The sequence below is a fragment of the Dipodomys spectabilis genome, unplaced genomic scaffold, assembly GCF_019054845.1.
Source record: "Dipodomys spectabilis isolate Male_0828 unplaced genomic scaffold, ASM1905484v1 ptg000215l, whole genome shotgun sequence".
Lineage (NCBI taxonomy): Eukaryota > Metazoa > Chordata > Mammalia > Rodentia > Heteromyidae > Dipodomys > Dipodomys spectabilis.
In genome coordinates, this window is record NW_024870892.1 from 5910211 (window position 1) to 5925623 (window position 15413).

A 15413-nucleotide genomic window follows, 5' to 3' on the forward strand; every position below is an offset into this window, starting at 1 on the left:
GAAAGTGTTACTCTAGCCACGGAGTGAGCGCCTGCCCACTCTGGAGCTTCGTGGCAAACCCTCCTGTGGTCCCTTGGAGCCATTTCTCTCCCTTGGGGCCTGGGAGAGCCCTGAGAAAGGGAAGGAACAGCCCTCACCCTCTTGGTTCAGAACCTTCCCTATCCTCTCCTCCTCTTCTTCCTCCTCCTCTTCCTCTTCTTTGAGATGGGAATCCACAAACTAGACTCTGTTCTCTCTATCTCTCTCTGTGTCTGTGAATGTGTGTGTCGCTCTCTCTGGCTTATTATAAGCCGATCCCTGTGACTTCATTCTTCATTAGTACAAGGAAGAAGCTGAGCCCCAGAACTATGTTGAACACCCCTCTCTTACAGACATCATGGGTGTGGGCCATCCTGCACCTGCTCAGAAGGCGTCTGACGCCCCTGTCCCTCTGTCCCACCTGAGGACAAGGAGGACAGGCACGGAATTCCACCCCAGAGATGGGGACAGGATGAGCACTGTCGCTGTAACATGGCGTGCAGCTGGAGCACAGCACTGGCATTCTACTGGGCAGTGTCCTGACGGATCACCGGGGAAGTCTGTACCCTCTCCTACCACAAACACAACTAGAAAATTCTATTCTGTTTTGCTCCAAAGACAAAGTTGTTATACACAGCCAACTCAGAGCATAGGGTGTGAATAGAACCCTGATTCTGGTCACCTTTTGATAGAAATATTAAAACACACACACACACACACACACATGAAAACGGAATAGTAAACAAGTGGCTCATGCCTGTAATCCGAGGAGCAATGGAAGATATGAGGATTGCAGTTTGAGGCCAGCCTAGTCAGGAAAGTCCATGAATCTCTTTTCTTACATTAACCACCAGAAAAAACTGGAAGTGGCACTGTGGCTCGAAGTAGAATGCTGGCCTTGAGTAATAAGCTCAGGGACAGCACCCAGGCCCCAAGTTCAAGCCCCACATCCAACAGGGAAAAAAAAAAACCAGAATGGCCTTTAAAATGGCATCTGGACAAAAGCCATAATTTCATTTCCCCTAAATAAAATAATGGCCATGAAAGCATTTTAAACGACAGATGCTTCAATGTACAGCAGTAATTATTGATTTTTATTTTTATATGTCTCAGAATAGTTCCCTCAATATTATTTGCCAATATTAAATTCACTCAAAAAACATATATAATTCAAAGCCATTTCTATTTTATAGAAAGTTATCATTTTTTTCTTGGTAAATGTTCAAGGAAGAGAGATGTAACTTGTAGTTTGATATTCAACCATTGCCATTTCAAACTATTCCTTCTAGAAGTTTCTATCTGACCCCAATGGACCAGAAATTATAGGTCTTTTTGCACCCACAATCCCTCCTAATCTCAGAACTTAGAGGTTGGAGGGCTGGCATCACAGAGGTTGACGGGCTCAAGTCAGGCGTGGACAGACAGACAGACCCCAGGACAGTGGATTGGGCCCAGGCTCAAGCAGCCAGGCCAGCACCCTTTTCAAGATGGCAGCTGCGGTGTTACACCCTGTGGTCATTGTCGGCCAGTTCTTCCTATGGATTGCAAATATGCTTCCCTGTGGCGTGCTGATCTGTCTCCACAATGAGTCACGGGTCATGTCAGTCCGCACTGGAGGCCACACGCAGGGAGGGAGATTGGCTTCCTTGACCCTGACCTGGCTTTGCCTTCATTACTCTGTTTATTGAAATTATTGAAACTATTGAAACCAAGACAATTCCACTATAATTGTGGCCTACACAGAGATATTCATCATAGATGTGTTCAATTTGACCCAACCTTAAATAGTGTAAGTCAGGCACTGTTAAGTGTTGGTCTTTGATTTTTATTTTTTATTCTTACAAGTGGTGCTGGACAACTGAAGCATATTCACATCCTTGTTCCCAATATTTACACGAATTTCCAAACCTCCTTTCCCGGGTAACAGAGAGGATACATTTCCTATTATTTCTACACAATCTGTCTAGTCTTCGATGCAGTGCTAATGTCTTTAGGAATTAAATCAAATCCTAGGAGGGTATTTCAGGGACTAACTCCAGGAATCTTAAAGAAAATATCAGGAAAAATGATCACCATAGCCCCAAAGTGAGGTCTGCACCCCCAATTCCCTAGACTTTGCAGCTCCTTGGCTCACCCATTTAACGCTAAGCTATCAATGTCTACTTTACATTACCATAATGTGTAGGGAACCATGCTACATCTAGGCAACCTCAGCACCATCACTACTGAACTTAAGTATCCTCTTCAATACAATTAGAATATTCTAGCAAATTCTAATTATGGATTAAACAGTGTCTTCTTTTATAAATTATTTTTGTTTGTGCATCTCTGTGATTTGGGTTTTTTGTTTTGTTTTGTTTTCCTTTTGGGTCCACTCACTAACCCTGGGTTATGTTTTGGGGGAAAGTCATCAGAGGTTTTCTAGCACGCCAGCATGTGCTTCAGAAAATGAGCGTTAAGCGGCACGAGATCACATCCATCAAGAATTTCCTGGAGGACACGGAGGACATGGCGCTGAGAACCTACGACGCCCTGGTCATTCAGAACGCTTCAGACATCGCCCGGGAAAATGATCGGCTCAGGAAGGAAATGCATGCCCCTTACCACAGAGAGAAGGAAGAGGCCAGGAGCAAGCAAGAAGAGGGCGTGAAAAGGTAAAGACCATTTGCAAAGTTACTTCCCTTTGTGAGCGACCAGAAGGGGTTGTGAGGACTCCCCAGGGTCTTTGTATAAAGTTCAATCCTAGGGCCCCCGTCTCAGAAAGAAGCTTACGTGCTGTGCTCTTTGAACCCCAGCGATCTAAGAGATGCTTTCCTTTCATGAATTTGATGCCATGTGTGTTAATTCGGTCATAGGAAGAAGTACTCGTAGCAAGAGCTACCACACTTGGGTCACATCAGCTCAAGACGCTGTAAAGCATGGCTATATTTCTGTAGGAGCAAAAACATACCACTGGACTTTTGGGGGTTCTATGCAAGTGGGATATATATAAATATAGATATATATATAGATATATATGTAGATATATATGTGTGTGTATACACACACACACATATAGTGGCTGGCTTATAGTAACTTCTGAAGGGAAGTGAGGAAGGGAGAAGAGAAACACTGTCATAATATTGAATGCATATCCTATGAAAGTGGGAAACTTGAAAGAAGAGTTTGTGTTGAAAGGGATGGAGGAGAACATTGATCAAGATGCCCTGTACTTTTAAACTGGCATGAGGAATGGTAACTCCTTTGTAAAACCACTTAAAGAGAATAAAAAATGTATTTTTTAAAAAAAAAAAGTCTGGAAGTCTGACCAGAGGAGACCCCTGAGTAGTTGGCATCATCCCACACGGAGCGGATGCAGACAGACACAGGCTCGGAGGACTCAGTTCACACAGAAAGATGTTTATTTTTCCACAGGAACTTGCTTAATATTGTGTTTCTCCCGGAAAATGGCTGTCCTTGCCATTGCTGCCTATGTCAAATGATTTCTTTTTCCTGAAAGTGGAAATGGCAATGTGTCTCTTGCTAATTAGCTCCCAGTCTCTTAGTGATTAAACACAGGGAAAAAAATTCCCTTTGTACAGAAAGCTGTAATTAAACATTATAGGGAAAACAAATTATCCACTGAGTGTCACACTCCCATCCTTGGTGACTTTATTTTCTACATGGGCGGCTGGCTCTGGCTGGGGATGGGCCTAGGCCCTGTTGGTGTCTGCCACAGAGAGATAATTATAAACAAACGCTCAGAACTTCCTTGTAAAATGGATGCATCTTGCTAGCGCATGATTATGTTGATGTGTGAATCCAGAAGGAAGTTTTAACTATTAATTTCCAATGGCTTCCAGAATAAAATTGATTATTTTCTCTGCTGGAACTAAACAGTCACCCCAATTTCTCCATTTGATCATGTATTTATTTGCCTGATAGAAAATTAAGTGGAGAGACATTCCTCTATTTGGTGAGTTCTAGCAGTTGACTCCTCAACATAGGAAGACACAGGGGAAAAAAAATAACAGTTCTGCACATTAACTCACCCATTATTGGTGGAATGTCAATATATAGAGAGAAATAGAGATGTGGAGAGAGAGAGAGATGCTAAATTGTAAATGCTCAGTAGCTCTGCATGGGAAGGGAAACTGTGGTGAACTTAAGCACGGACGATGTGTCACTAACTGTTTATTGAAACGGATTTCTTAAGATTATCATTCAGAGGGAAATGCTGGGTTTGGGGATGTGCCTAAGAATCGGAGTGTGAAGAACTCATTCTGTGAATGTGTGATAGCAAACGTGGTTCCTTTTTCAGTCATGCTACATTTGTGAGAGGATTTTTAAAGGCTGTCGGGTGAATAGCTGCCGCCCCACCCCCCCCCCCCACACTTCCTCCTGGACAGGGCCGGGCCGGGCAGGGCTGTGTGGGGGAACTGTCCAGCCGCTCTCCTCAGAGAGACAGCCCCCCTCAGCAAAAGTGGATTTATAGCTGTGGTCTCCGTGATGCATCCAGGCCTCTGCAGCCTGTGCCTGTTGTTTTCTGTCCCCAGAAGAGCTGAAGACCAGAGCGGCTGCCGACACTTCCAGTCTGGCTCCATTCCCGTGCCTGTGGAGGGCCTGGCCCAGGCCCTGGCTGCTGCTCCGTCCATCCGCTCTCCATCCCTGCACTCAGCGTTCAGCCTGGAGGAGGGCAGCAGCCTCCCATCACCTCGGAAACAGCCCCCACCCAAGCCAAAGAGAGACCCCAACACCCGGCTGAGCGCCTCCTATGAGGCAGTGAGCGCCTGCCTCTTCACCAGCAGCGAAGGTTAGCCAAAGGGGGGCTGAGGAAACTCACACTCCAAGCTCATGCACGCTCTGACTGCCGGTCTGTCAGTGCCCCCCCCATGCTCCCCAGACTAGGAAGACGGCCTTAATATATTTCTAATAGAAGTAAATCCAATTGTTGGCTTGCTGGTGGCTCTTTAATCATTCAAGGTACAAAATATTTATTCAAATCTCTAAGCCTCTTAAGGAAAAGCTACTTACATAGCATTTCCTTCACTCCAGGCTGCACCTCGGCCTGGACTAAGCAGCTTCCCCGGAGAACCAACTCCTGAAGTGGGTCTCCAGTCCATGTAAATGTTCACGAACCGAAAGCCTAAAAAGTCAGGCTTTCCTGCCATCACAATCAACTTACTAGCCAGGTGCTGGGGGAAAACCATCCACACAGAAGAGAATTAACGGCCACAGAGCTCAGCAAGCGACAGACGCTGCAGACTAGCTCAGAAAGGGCTCGGCGGGGCACACTCCACATTCGCCATCAGTCCTAGAACCATATGTTAGAGATGAGGGGCATGATGAGCTCTGGAGAGAACGTGAGAGGCCGGGATGGTTTGTGGCCCCTGCTGTGTGCCAGGTCCCATTCCACACCACTTTGGCTCAGTGGCCATGTTCCTCCTCCCAGGTAGAACTGATTCCATGACTTCATGCTTCTACCTGAGGCTTTGTTCATTTATTCATCTCGTCTCTGCATGTCATAGTGTTATCTTTATTTCTATCGAAAGGTTAGAAGAAGATCTGGAGTCTCTCTCAAAGTGATTTGTGAGCCTGGGTCTCCCAAGAGAAGGAATACAGGGAGCCATTCATGTGTCATCTTAAAAAGTGAAGTTCCAGTCATGCGCCAGTGCTCACACCTGTCATCCTAGCTGCTTGGGAGGCTGAGATCTGAGGACTGTGGTTCAAAGCCAGCGTTGATAAGAATGCCTGTGAGACATATCTGTGACTCTTATCTCTAATTACCTACCAAAAAAAAGAAGAAAAAAATCCAGGAGCAGGGCTTAAGGAGTAGCGTGCTAGCCTTGAGCTTAAAAGTTCAGTAGCCAGGCCCTGAGTTCAAGCTCTAGGACACACACACACACACACACACACACACACACACACACACACACACAAAGCCAAGTTCCAAAAGACAAGTTCTGAAGACAATTAGGGGGCTAGAGGCACCTACTAAAAAAGGCAATATGAACAGCTATTTTGTACCTCAAAACATAAAACCATTTATACAAATATTAATAAGTTATTTATATATTTATATAAATATATAATATGTAATATGTAAATGTATATATTTATATAAATAATTTATATAGTAACCGTTCTTTGCAAACTCTTAACAAGCTAGGGCCAGCTGTTTGAAACTAAGTTTTCTCCAAGTCTGGGTGGCTGCCAGCACTCAGAGGTTGGGAAAGGAAGGTCAGGCCCCAGCCTCCACGTCCTCATCCGGGGATCTGCAGGCCCGTGTGCCCTGCCTGGTGCGCAGACATTCTCTGACCTGTTGGGAAGTGCAGCCATCCCGGGGGCTAGCTGTGACAGGCTGACAGATGTCACTGCTCAGGAGGTGGCCACATTCTGAGGCTCACAGGCGGTCTCGGGCACTGCTGCCTGCACCTGAAAAGGTCCGAAGGTCCACCTTCTCTGGGACAAGGGTGCAAAGTCCTCCACGAGATGTGGATGGATGTGGAGTGGGGAGGAGGAGCAGTCTGCTCAGCACTGCTGGAGTCTCAGCGTGGGGACACGTGCCTCCGCTGGCCCACCCGAGGCCCGCTCCATGGCCCTGGCCCAGCTACGGACCCCCAAGCAATTGAAAACGTGTCCTGTCCCTTCTCCACAGAACCCTGGCTATGCATGGAGTTGGAATCTTGGATCCACTTCGTGATTTTATTTGCCAAGGCACTGTTTATCTTTTTCTTTTTTTTTTTTTTTGTCAGTCCTGGAGCTTGAACTCAGGGCCTGGACGTTGTCCCTGAGCTGCCTTTGCTCAAGGCTAGTGCTCTACCACTTGAGCCATGGAGCCACTTCTGGCTTTTTCTGTGCATGTGGTGCTGGAGAATCAAACCCAGGGCTTCACGCATGCTAGGCAAGCACTCTACCACTAGGCCACCTGCCCAGCCCACGGTTTTCTTTTAAAATGAGTGTAATTGTGAGTTTCTTTTAGAGTAGTCCCTTGCACTCACCCCACCCCCAAGTGCTGTGAATGTCTCCTGAGCAGGCACACGCCCATTACAGAGACAGATTTTTTACACCTGGTGAGGGTCTGCGTGGACCTTTCTTTGCATCCTTCCCACACAACCTCCCTCGCTGAGAAACATTATTTTCCATTGCCTGCATTTCTGGCAGTGAGGTCTTCACAGCACACTCTTCTGACACCAGTGGGTGGGCGGAGGTGATACTGGACTAGGACCTCCGTGCCCTAACTCGGCAGCATCCCCTGCCCCGCCCCTGCCTGAGGACACCCAGAGCAGTAGGAGAGAGTTTACCTGACAGAGCATCATCAGGTAAACTGAGGCAGATGGGGAGTGAGACCAGGATGCTCTTCCCACAAGGCCCGGGCTGGCCGGCCTCGGTGGAATGGCGTAACACAGAAGCGTCCTGGCGGGGCAGGCCGCTGGGAACAGAGTCTGAGGGGCAGAAAGGGGCAATTGGGCTGCTGTCATGGAAACAGCTAGAACACTTTGAAACTCACATCAGGCCCATCTGTCCATCCGGGCCACACCCATGTCCCTGCGATGGATGGGCAGCTGGCTGAGTAGTCAGCAGCCAGCACCAGGTGCGGCAGGGTAGCTGCTGGCTTGGGGGCGGGGCAGCATCCCCCTCACCCCCACCCCCTCAGACGGAGGAGAGGCGAGAGGAGAGAACAGTGAAGGGCTGCGACTTGTTGGCCGGTGTTGGATGGGGACTAAAATGCCACCCATGTGCCCTAATGAGAAATCCCCAAGGGAAGCATTTCCTGGGAGAAAACACGTGTGTCCTGCCAGGGTGTGATCACATTCCACGCAGACCCAAGTCCGGATCTGTAACGGGTGCTCTGTGCTCCAGGTCCCCCCACAGGCCCAGAGCTCGGAACTCCCACGCCACGTGGCCCAGCAGCCTGGGAACTAGGCCAGACTGCCTCCCTGTGTGGGTGTGTGGGGTGGGGGGGGAGGTCTCTGCAGAAGTCAGAGACTGTCCCAAGTTTAGGCTCAGGAAGAGCGTGCCCTGTGGAAAGGCAAAGCCCGTGAATTGAATTGCTCAGGTGTTCAGAGCAAGCCTGGCGTGTGGCTGGCTGTGGGCAGCAGAGGGGAGGCCTCGTGCACTGCAGGCCAGGCTGAGCACCGTGCACTGCACGCCTCTGCTCTTCTCAAAGTAATGCAGGACTTCACATCACTCTAGCGAACAAAGCTAATCGTGAAAGTACAGACGAGCTCTTCACACCATCCTCAACCTGCCTGTTCTGTGACAGTCTCTCACTTTGGAACCCAGGCTGGCCTTGAACCTCCCAGCCTCTGCCTCTAATTCCAGAGTGCTAAGGCATGACAGCTGTCCACCACGACGGCTGGGTGTGTGTGTGGGGGGGGGGGGTGATGTGTGTGTTGTGTGGAGTCACTGAGAACCAAGCCAAGCGCTTGTCTGTCTGTCTATCTGTCTGTCTGTCTATCTGTCTGCCAGTGCTGATCTCCAGGTCGACAGGCATCCCAGTCCTCCTTCCCCCTCCCCCGCCCATTTCATACCTGTGGCCCCGCCCCCTCCCCATGGCAAGGCACCCAGCTGCAAGCTGTGCACATCATCTGGGCAGGAGCGAGGGGACAGGCAGGGGACGGGGTCAGGGAACAGACAGGGGATGGGGTCAGGGGATGGGGTCAGGGGACAGGCAGGGGACGGGGTCAGGGGACAGACAGGGGATGGGGTCAGGGGATGGGGTCAGGGGACAGGCAGGGGACGGGGTCAGGGAACAGACAGGGGATGGGGTCAGGGGATGGGGTCAGGGGACAGGCAGGGGACGGGGTCAGGGGACAGACAGGGGATGGGGTCAGGGGACAGGCAAGGGACGGGGTCAGGGGACGGGACAGGGGATGGGGTCAGGGGACAGACAGGGGATGGGGTCAGGGGATGCAGTCAGGGGACGGACAGGGGATAGGGTCAGGGGACAGGCAAGGGATGGGCAGGGACGGGGACAGGGGTCAAGGGACAGGGACAAGGGACAGGGGTTGGGGACAGGGGACAGGGGATGGGCGGGGGACGGACAGGGCCACCGGTCTCCCGCGTCGGGTGACGCCCTCCTCCTTGGTTTCCCCTCCAGCTCTGACGCGCCGCCGCCCCCACAGCGACGACTACAGCGCCGTGAAGAAGATCCCCCCTCGGAAGCCCAAGAGGAGCCCCAACACCAAGCTCAGCGGCTCCCACGAGGAGATCTGGGGCCCGCGGCCCTTGGGCGCGGCGGGCGCGGGCGTGGTGCGCCCGGGGCCTTCGTGCGCCCTGCCGCTGCCGCTGCGCCCGCCGCTGCCGCTGCGTCCTGGGGAGCGCGACGGCGAGGACGAGGATGAGGACGCGGAGCCCGTGTACATCGAGATGGTGGGGAACGCGGGCGGCGCGGGCGCGGGGGGCAGCCCCGAGCACGAGGCGGTGTACGAGGAGATGAAGTTCTTCCCGCCCGAGGAGGCGGGCGGCCCGGGCCTCGGCTCCGGCCCCGCGACGCCCCGGGACCCGGGCGACATCCCCGCCCCGTTCCCCAACCTGCTGCCCCACCGGCCGCCGCCGCTGGTCTTCCCGCCCGCCCCGGCCGGCGGCTCCCCGGCCTCCGACGAGTCCCCGCTCACGCCGCTGGAGGTGAAGCGCCTGCCGGTGCTGGACACCAACCTCAAGTACCCGGTCCCGCCCGACGGCGCGGGCCCGGGCTCCCCGCCGGCCGACGGCCAGGGCCCCGCGCCGCCGCCCGCCGCGCCGCCGCCGCCCGCCGCGCCGCCGCCGCCGCCCGCCGCGCCGCCCCGGGCGCCCCCCAGGCCCGGCCCGGCCCCGCCGCCGCCGCCCGGCCCGCGCTCGCCCGCCCGGGCCCGCGCCGCCTCGCCGCCCGCGCCCCACCGCGCCCGCCGCGAGCTGGCCGGCCTCCTCCTCGCGGGCCGCGGCGCGTTGCGCAGGTCGGCGGCGGGGCGCCGGATCCGGGAGCCCGAAGGTGAGCGGGGCCCGGGCCGGGGTGGGGGGGCCCCTGCGTCCGAGGGGGCCCTGGGCAGGGGGCGGCGGCATCCCTGGGGTCCCTGTTACCCCAGGACCCCGGCATCCGTGGGGGCCTGTTACCCCTGGGAGATCCCCAGCACTGGAGGTATCCGTGAGGTCCCCGGTATTCTCGAGGTCCCCGGTATGGGGCTCCCGAGGGTCCAGAGCGCAGAGGTGAGCGCCCTGCCTGGGCCTGAGTGGTGTCCGCGATGGGCGTCGCGCGCCTCGGCCAAGCAGAGACCAGGGGAACATGCCCGAGGCCGGGGTCGACCGGGGCCTGTCCACCGCCCGAGGTGGCCATGGCCGGGGTAGGACCTGACCTGTCCACCGCCCGAGGCAGCCATCGCCGGGGCAGGACCTGACCTGTCCACCACCCGAGGTGGCCACGGCCGGGGTAGGACCTTACCTGTCCACCGCCTGAGGTGGCCATGGCCGGGGCAGGACCTGACCTGTCCACTGCCCGAGGCAGACATGGCCACGGTAGGACCTGTCCGCAGTCTCGGGATAGGGAGGACGCCGACCTGTCCACCTCGGAGCTGGAAAGCCCGCCCAGGCTGACCTGCCGGGCTGTTCCTCCCCAGAGCACCCTGCCTTTGTTCCAGGGAGAGCCCTGGTGCCTTTGTAGATGTTCCCCAACATCACAAGTAGAAATGACGGTCATTTTAAATTTTTTCTTATGTGGTATATATTGTGTATTTGTTACATAATATTTTATGTATCCAATTCCATTACATATAATATTATATAGTTTGTATATTTATTTTTACATAGATGGGTGAAAATAAATATACAAAGTCAAATATATCCCATGTGTTCTGTATTTGGGGGAAGAAATAGATAATAATGCAGGATATAAAATAGAACCAGAATAGAAATAACATAGACTATTTCCTCATTAAGCAGAAACATCACAGCCAGGATGCCATGATGTGGCTATTATATATGCATAATATAATGCTTGTGTGCATTAGACTATACCAAACATTGTTAAGCTGGGTGTCAGTAGTTCATACCAGTAATCCTAGCTACTCAGGAGTCTGAGATCTGAGGGTTGAAGTTCAAAGCCAGACTAGGCAGGAAAGTCTTATTTCCAATTAACCAGAAAAGGGCAAAAATTGAGCGGTAGCTCAAGTGGTAGAGCACTAACCCTGAGCAAAAATGCTCAGAGACAGCACCCAGGCCCAGAGTTCAAGTCTCAGGACCAGCACACACAAAAAAAGAAAACTAAAAATTCATGTGAATAAGGTCAAAGTCGATCCATCTAATGCCCGTGGTAAATAGCTGAATAATCTACTCACTGTCCATTCCTCAAGGAAGCTAATTGTCTGTTTAGCTAACAATTTCTCCTTAATTATAGACTATTAATAAATGAAATGGTACTTGTCAGGAGCAACAGAATGTCTGAATTTCACAAGTCATGTTTCAGACCTGCAATCAAAACGGTCTCTAAAAGAAAACTCATCAAACAAACAAATTGATATTTGCTTTTAGAAGTAAAACTTTATTAAAACCTCGCAAACTCCATTTTACTGTAGATAGGAATGAGGTAAATTCGCCATGACTTTATTTTGTTCAGAGTATTGAAGTTAATGAGCTTCTAGACAGGGTCTGTCTTAGCACATCTCAGGTCAGAGAATGTAAAGGCTCCTAGACTCAGATTTGCTAACTACATTTCCCATGGCAGCCTAAACCAATATTTGGAGAATCCTAAGTATGGCACTACCATTTCAAAGGAAATATCATAAGACATCTATTTTCCTAATGTGTGCTTTTACAGAATACGTTTTTGTTCTTAAATGTATCCTTGGGTTTGAACTCAGATCCTCCAGTTTGGCTTGTGCTTTTACCACTTGAACCATGCCTCAAGCCTGGCTTTTGGCTAGAAACTTTGGAGATGGATTCTTGTGGACTTTGATGCTTTGTCTGGCTTCCAGCCATGATCCTCTAGATCTTGGTCTTCTGAGTAGCTAGGAGTACATGCATGAGCCACTGTTCCCCAGCTCAGGGTACTTTTCCACTTGGAAAGGTCGGTCAGAACCATTGGTGAATTAGATTGTAATTGCAGAAAACAGCCATGTGGAGTTCAGGAGAACTGTGTGAGGACACATCCAAGGGCCAGAGCTGTGCCATTCTTCATACCCTGCAGTAGGGACGGGTTTTCCGGCTTGCATGGGCAGATCTAGCAGGTTAGACTTTGAGAACCAGAAAAGGGTTTGTTAAAGCCAAGATGGAGCAGCTATACAATGATGAAGTTTGTTCCCAAGGTGGATAATTCATTTTCTTCTGAATGAACTGGATGCCTGTTATTCATGGTTTTTGGTGGTTTACTAGAGCCTTGGGATTTCTTTCTGAGCGAGTTTTACATCTTCTCCTTTGTCCTCTTGATATTTAAAGGCAGTTTTCTTTCCACTTGAAATAGCTCCCTTATCAGATCACCTAGCGTATGACTAATTCACCCTGAAGACCCCTAAATCGATTGTGGCTCCGTTCGCACCCCTTGATGGGAGGAAAGATTGTTCACCAAGTTTTACGGATGAGTTCAAAGTGTTTCTCTTACCTCTTGAATCAAGGGAAGATGAAAACACCCATAATTCCATTGGGGTGTGGGCAACCAGGTTTTTGTGGATCCTCTCCACTGCTGGTCCAGACAGCGACATGGAGGGCTTAACACACCCGTGCTCCCTGGCACTGGCTGCTGGCTGGGCCACTTGAGGCACAGTGACACACACACTCAAAGGAGGCAGCACAATAACCAGTGTGACTACAGCGCAAAACCTGTGGTGTGTCCCCTGGACACTGCCTGCGTAGCCTGCGGCGTCCACATAACAACTCCCGTTTTACAGGAGGGACCCTGATTTGCTCCAAGTTGTTCCAAAACCCAAGAGCTTTGTCCCTCGGGGCTCTTCCTTACCTCCACCCCCAAGACCCCACAGCCTCAGACCGCAGAGGACAAAGCAGGCAAACGCCTTTGGGTGCTCATTTGCTCACTGAGGTACATAAGAAAGACACGTAGGGTTTGGGTGGTTAAAAACCACCCCAGAGACTCTATAAAGTGGCAGGTTGTAGGCATTTTACAGATTGCAGATATGGATATATTTCTGGAATCCAGCAAAAGGCTTTCTTGATATAGAAGATTGCACTAATGGACAGTTTTTGTATTGAACCTCATCTCATGAGTGATACTGTTGTAGTAGTCATGTCTGATTGCTCAGTGTAAAACCACACGAAGCCTAATTCAAATGGAAAATTCAAATGGAGACAGAGGAGAGCGTGTGGCAGACCAGGCCACCAGGGAGCCCCACTGCCCAGCTCATCCCTGGGCTGAGGCTTCCTGAAGGATGAGGGTTCCCAAGCCAACCCTTCTCCACCCACTGATGGGCTGGCAGAGTCCAGCAGTAAAAGGAAGAAAACCAGCACAAAGGAAGAGGTCGAATCCCAGGACACTGAGAAAAGAATTCAGTTTCATTACTTCCTGAGACAAAGCATCCCAAACCTATAAGATAGAAATGGGTCTTTTATAACAGTACCAGCAACATTTAAATTATAGCTAATATATGGTAGCAATTATCTAAGCTACCATATTTCTTTTCCATATTGTAAATAAATTAAATAGTTGATTCGTGGGGGAAAAAGACTAAAAAAATCCAACTGATGTCCAAACATATTTAAATACAAGAGACTTTCATCTCCAGTTAACCACCAAAATGCAGGAAGTAGAGAGTTGTGGCTCTAGCTGTAGAGTGAGTATAGCCAAGGGACAGAACCCAGACCCTAAGTTCAAGTCTCAGTACCAGCACACACACACACACACACACACACACACACACACACACACACACACACACACACACACGCTCCTAAGCTAAATAGAAAAATCTTCAAATGTCAGTGATTCAATTCAATTTGATTACCCATCATTCCCAAGACAAAGCTTTTCCATTGGGAAGACAGCATGCTATATAATTGAATTTTTAGGATGTGGAATTTTTATTTTAGAGGGATCCTTTTTAGAGTTTACCTTAGGGAAACTTTGGAGGACACTGAGAAGAGGTTAATGAATTCTCTGAGGCCAGGCCTGTACCGTCTCTCCTCCCACCCAGTTCTCTTGTCAGGAATTGGGCAGGGGAAGTGCTAGCCACTGTCAAAACTCTTATTAATAACTAGCACTGATGTCTTACTATAAATGTTCTTTAGGGGAGAGAAGATACGTTCTACGCTGCGTTAACTAGAAGAGAGAAGACAGTGCATTTCATGGCTATCCTGGATCCCAGCAACTAAATTATGAATTTTATTATTATAAACAAAATGGTTCTCAAGGATGGAAGACCTTCAACATGGCTTCAGTCAGTCTCTGATAGATGTGACCACTCTGCAATGGAAAAGAAATACAGATTTCTAAGCCTGGCATGGTGGTACACACCTGTAATCCCAGCGCTTGGGAGAGTGAGGCAGGAGGCTCACACATTTGAAGCTACCTGGTCTACATAGCATGTTCTAGGCAAGTGTGTGCTATCAATTTGGACCTTGTCTCAAAAACAATGATTGATTTCTAAATATGAATCCAAGCAGATACAGACGTCGAAGGTCAAAGTTCAAAAGGAATGGTCCCATCTGAAATTCAGAAAGCAATACAGAGGCGTCGAGGTCACTAATTTATGACCTACGTGCTCTTCTGCCACCTTGAGTGCACTTAACCTGCCCATCGTTTAATAACCAGAAGACCTATGCTTCTGCTCCACGGAGACCCTGCTCCATTCTGGGCAGAAATCCATGCCTCGCTCAAGCATGGATTTCAAATGTCTGTGCTCTGCTCTCCACACAATCATTGGTTAACCTCTGAGCCATTCGAGTGAAATTGCAGCCTTCGAAGTCGGTCTGACGTACTCAGACCGCAGGTGCAGAGGCAAGGTGGTGAATCCGTTCGGCTTCTTGCCCAAGGGCTCAGATCTTACTGTGTTTCTCCTGTGCCAAAGAGTTCATGCTTCTCACCCCACCCTGCTGATGAGCTGCCTCTGTGGTGTGTGTGTGTGTGTGTGTGTGTGTGTGTGTGTGTGTGTGTGTGTAGCCCATGGGCTTAGGAAAATTTAAATTTAGAAGGGTATGGACAGAAAAACACAGCATTTACTGCTGTGTGCTCCTCCTGGACCTGCGCATGTGAAAGCATGCCTTTGCATTCTAGAGACATGTCAGAACCACACTAAATTCTCCTAGGTTTCGGAGGGAGGAAGTCTGTTGGGGAGGTAGATTAACATTCTTGGGGAAGGATGTCCAGCACTCCCACGGAGCAGGCTCTGAGCAGGGAGGGGCTGCCCACCCCCATCCCACAAAAGGGGAGGGGCTTTTACCTCAGAACCCCTCCACACAGGAGACAAGGAGATTTCCTCTCTTTTTTTTCACCCCTC

General features: G+C 50.4%; 1 protein-coding gene across 1 annotated transcript in view; it reads left to right on the plus strand.

Moving 5' to 3' along the window:
* The window catches only part of Myo16 (myosin XVI), a 269234-nt gene that overhangs the window by 218236 nt on the left and 35585 nt on the right, over window positions 1–15413 (plus strand). The window contains exons 29-32 of the mRNA XM_042697004.1: window positions 2426–2672; window positions 4557–4810; window positions 9101–9731; window positions 9801–9970. Coding sequence (XP_042552938.1) covers window positions 2426–2672; window positions 4557–4810; window positions 9101–9731; window positions 9801–9970 — 1302 coding nt within the window. The remainder of the gene's footprint in view (window positions 1–2425; window positions 2673–4556; window positions 4811–9100; window positions 9732–9800; window positions 9971–15413) is intronic.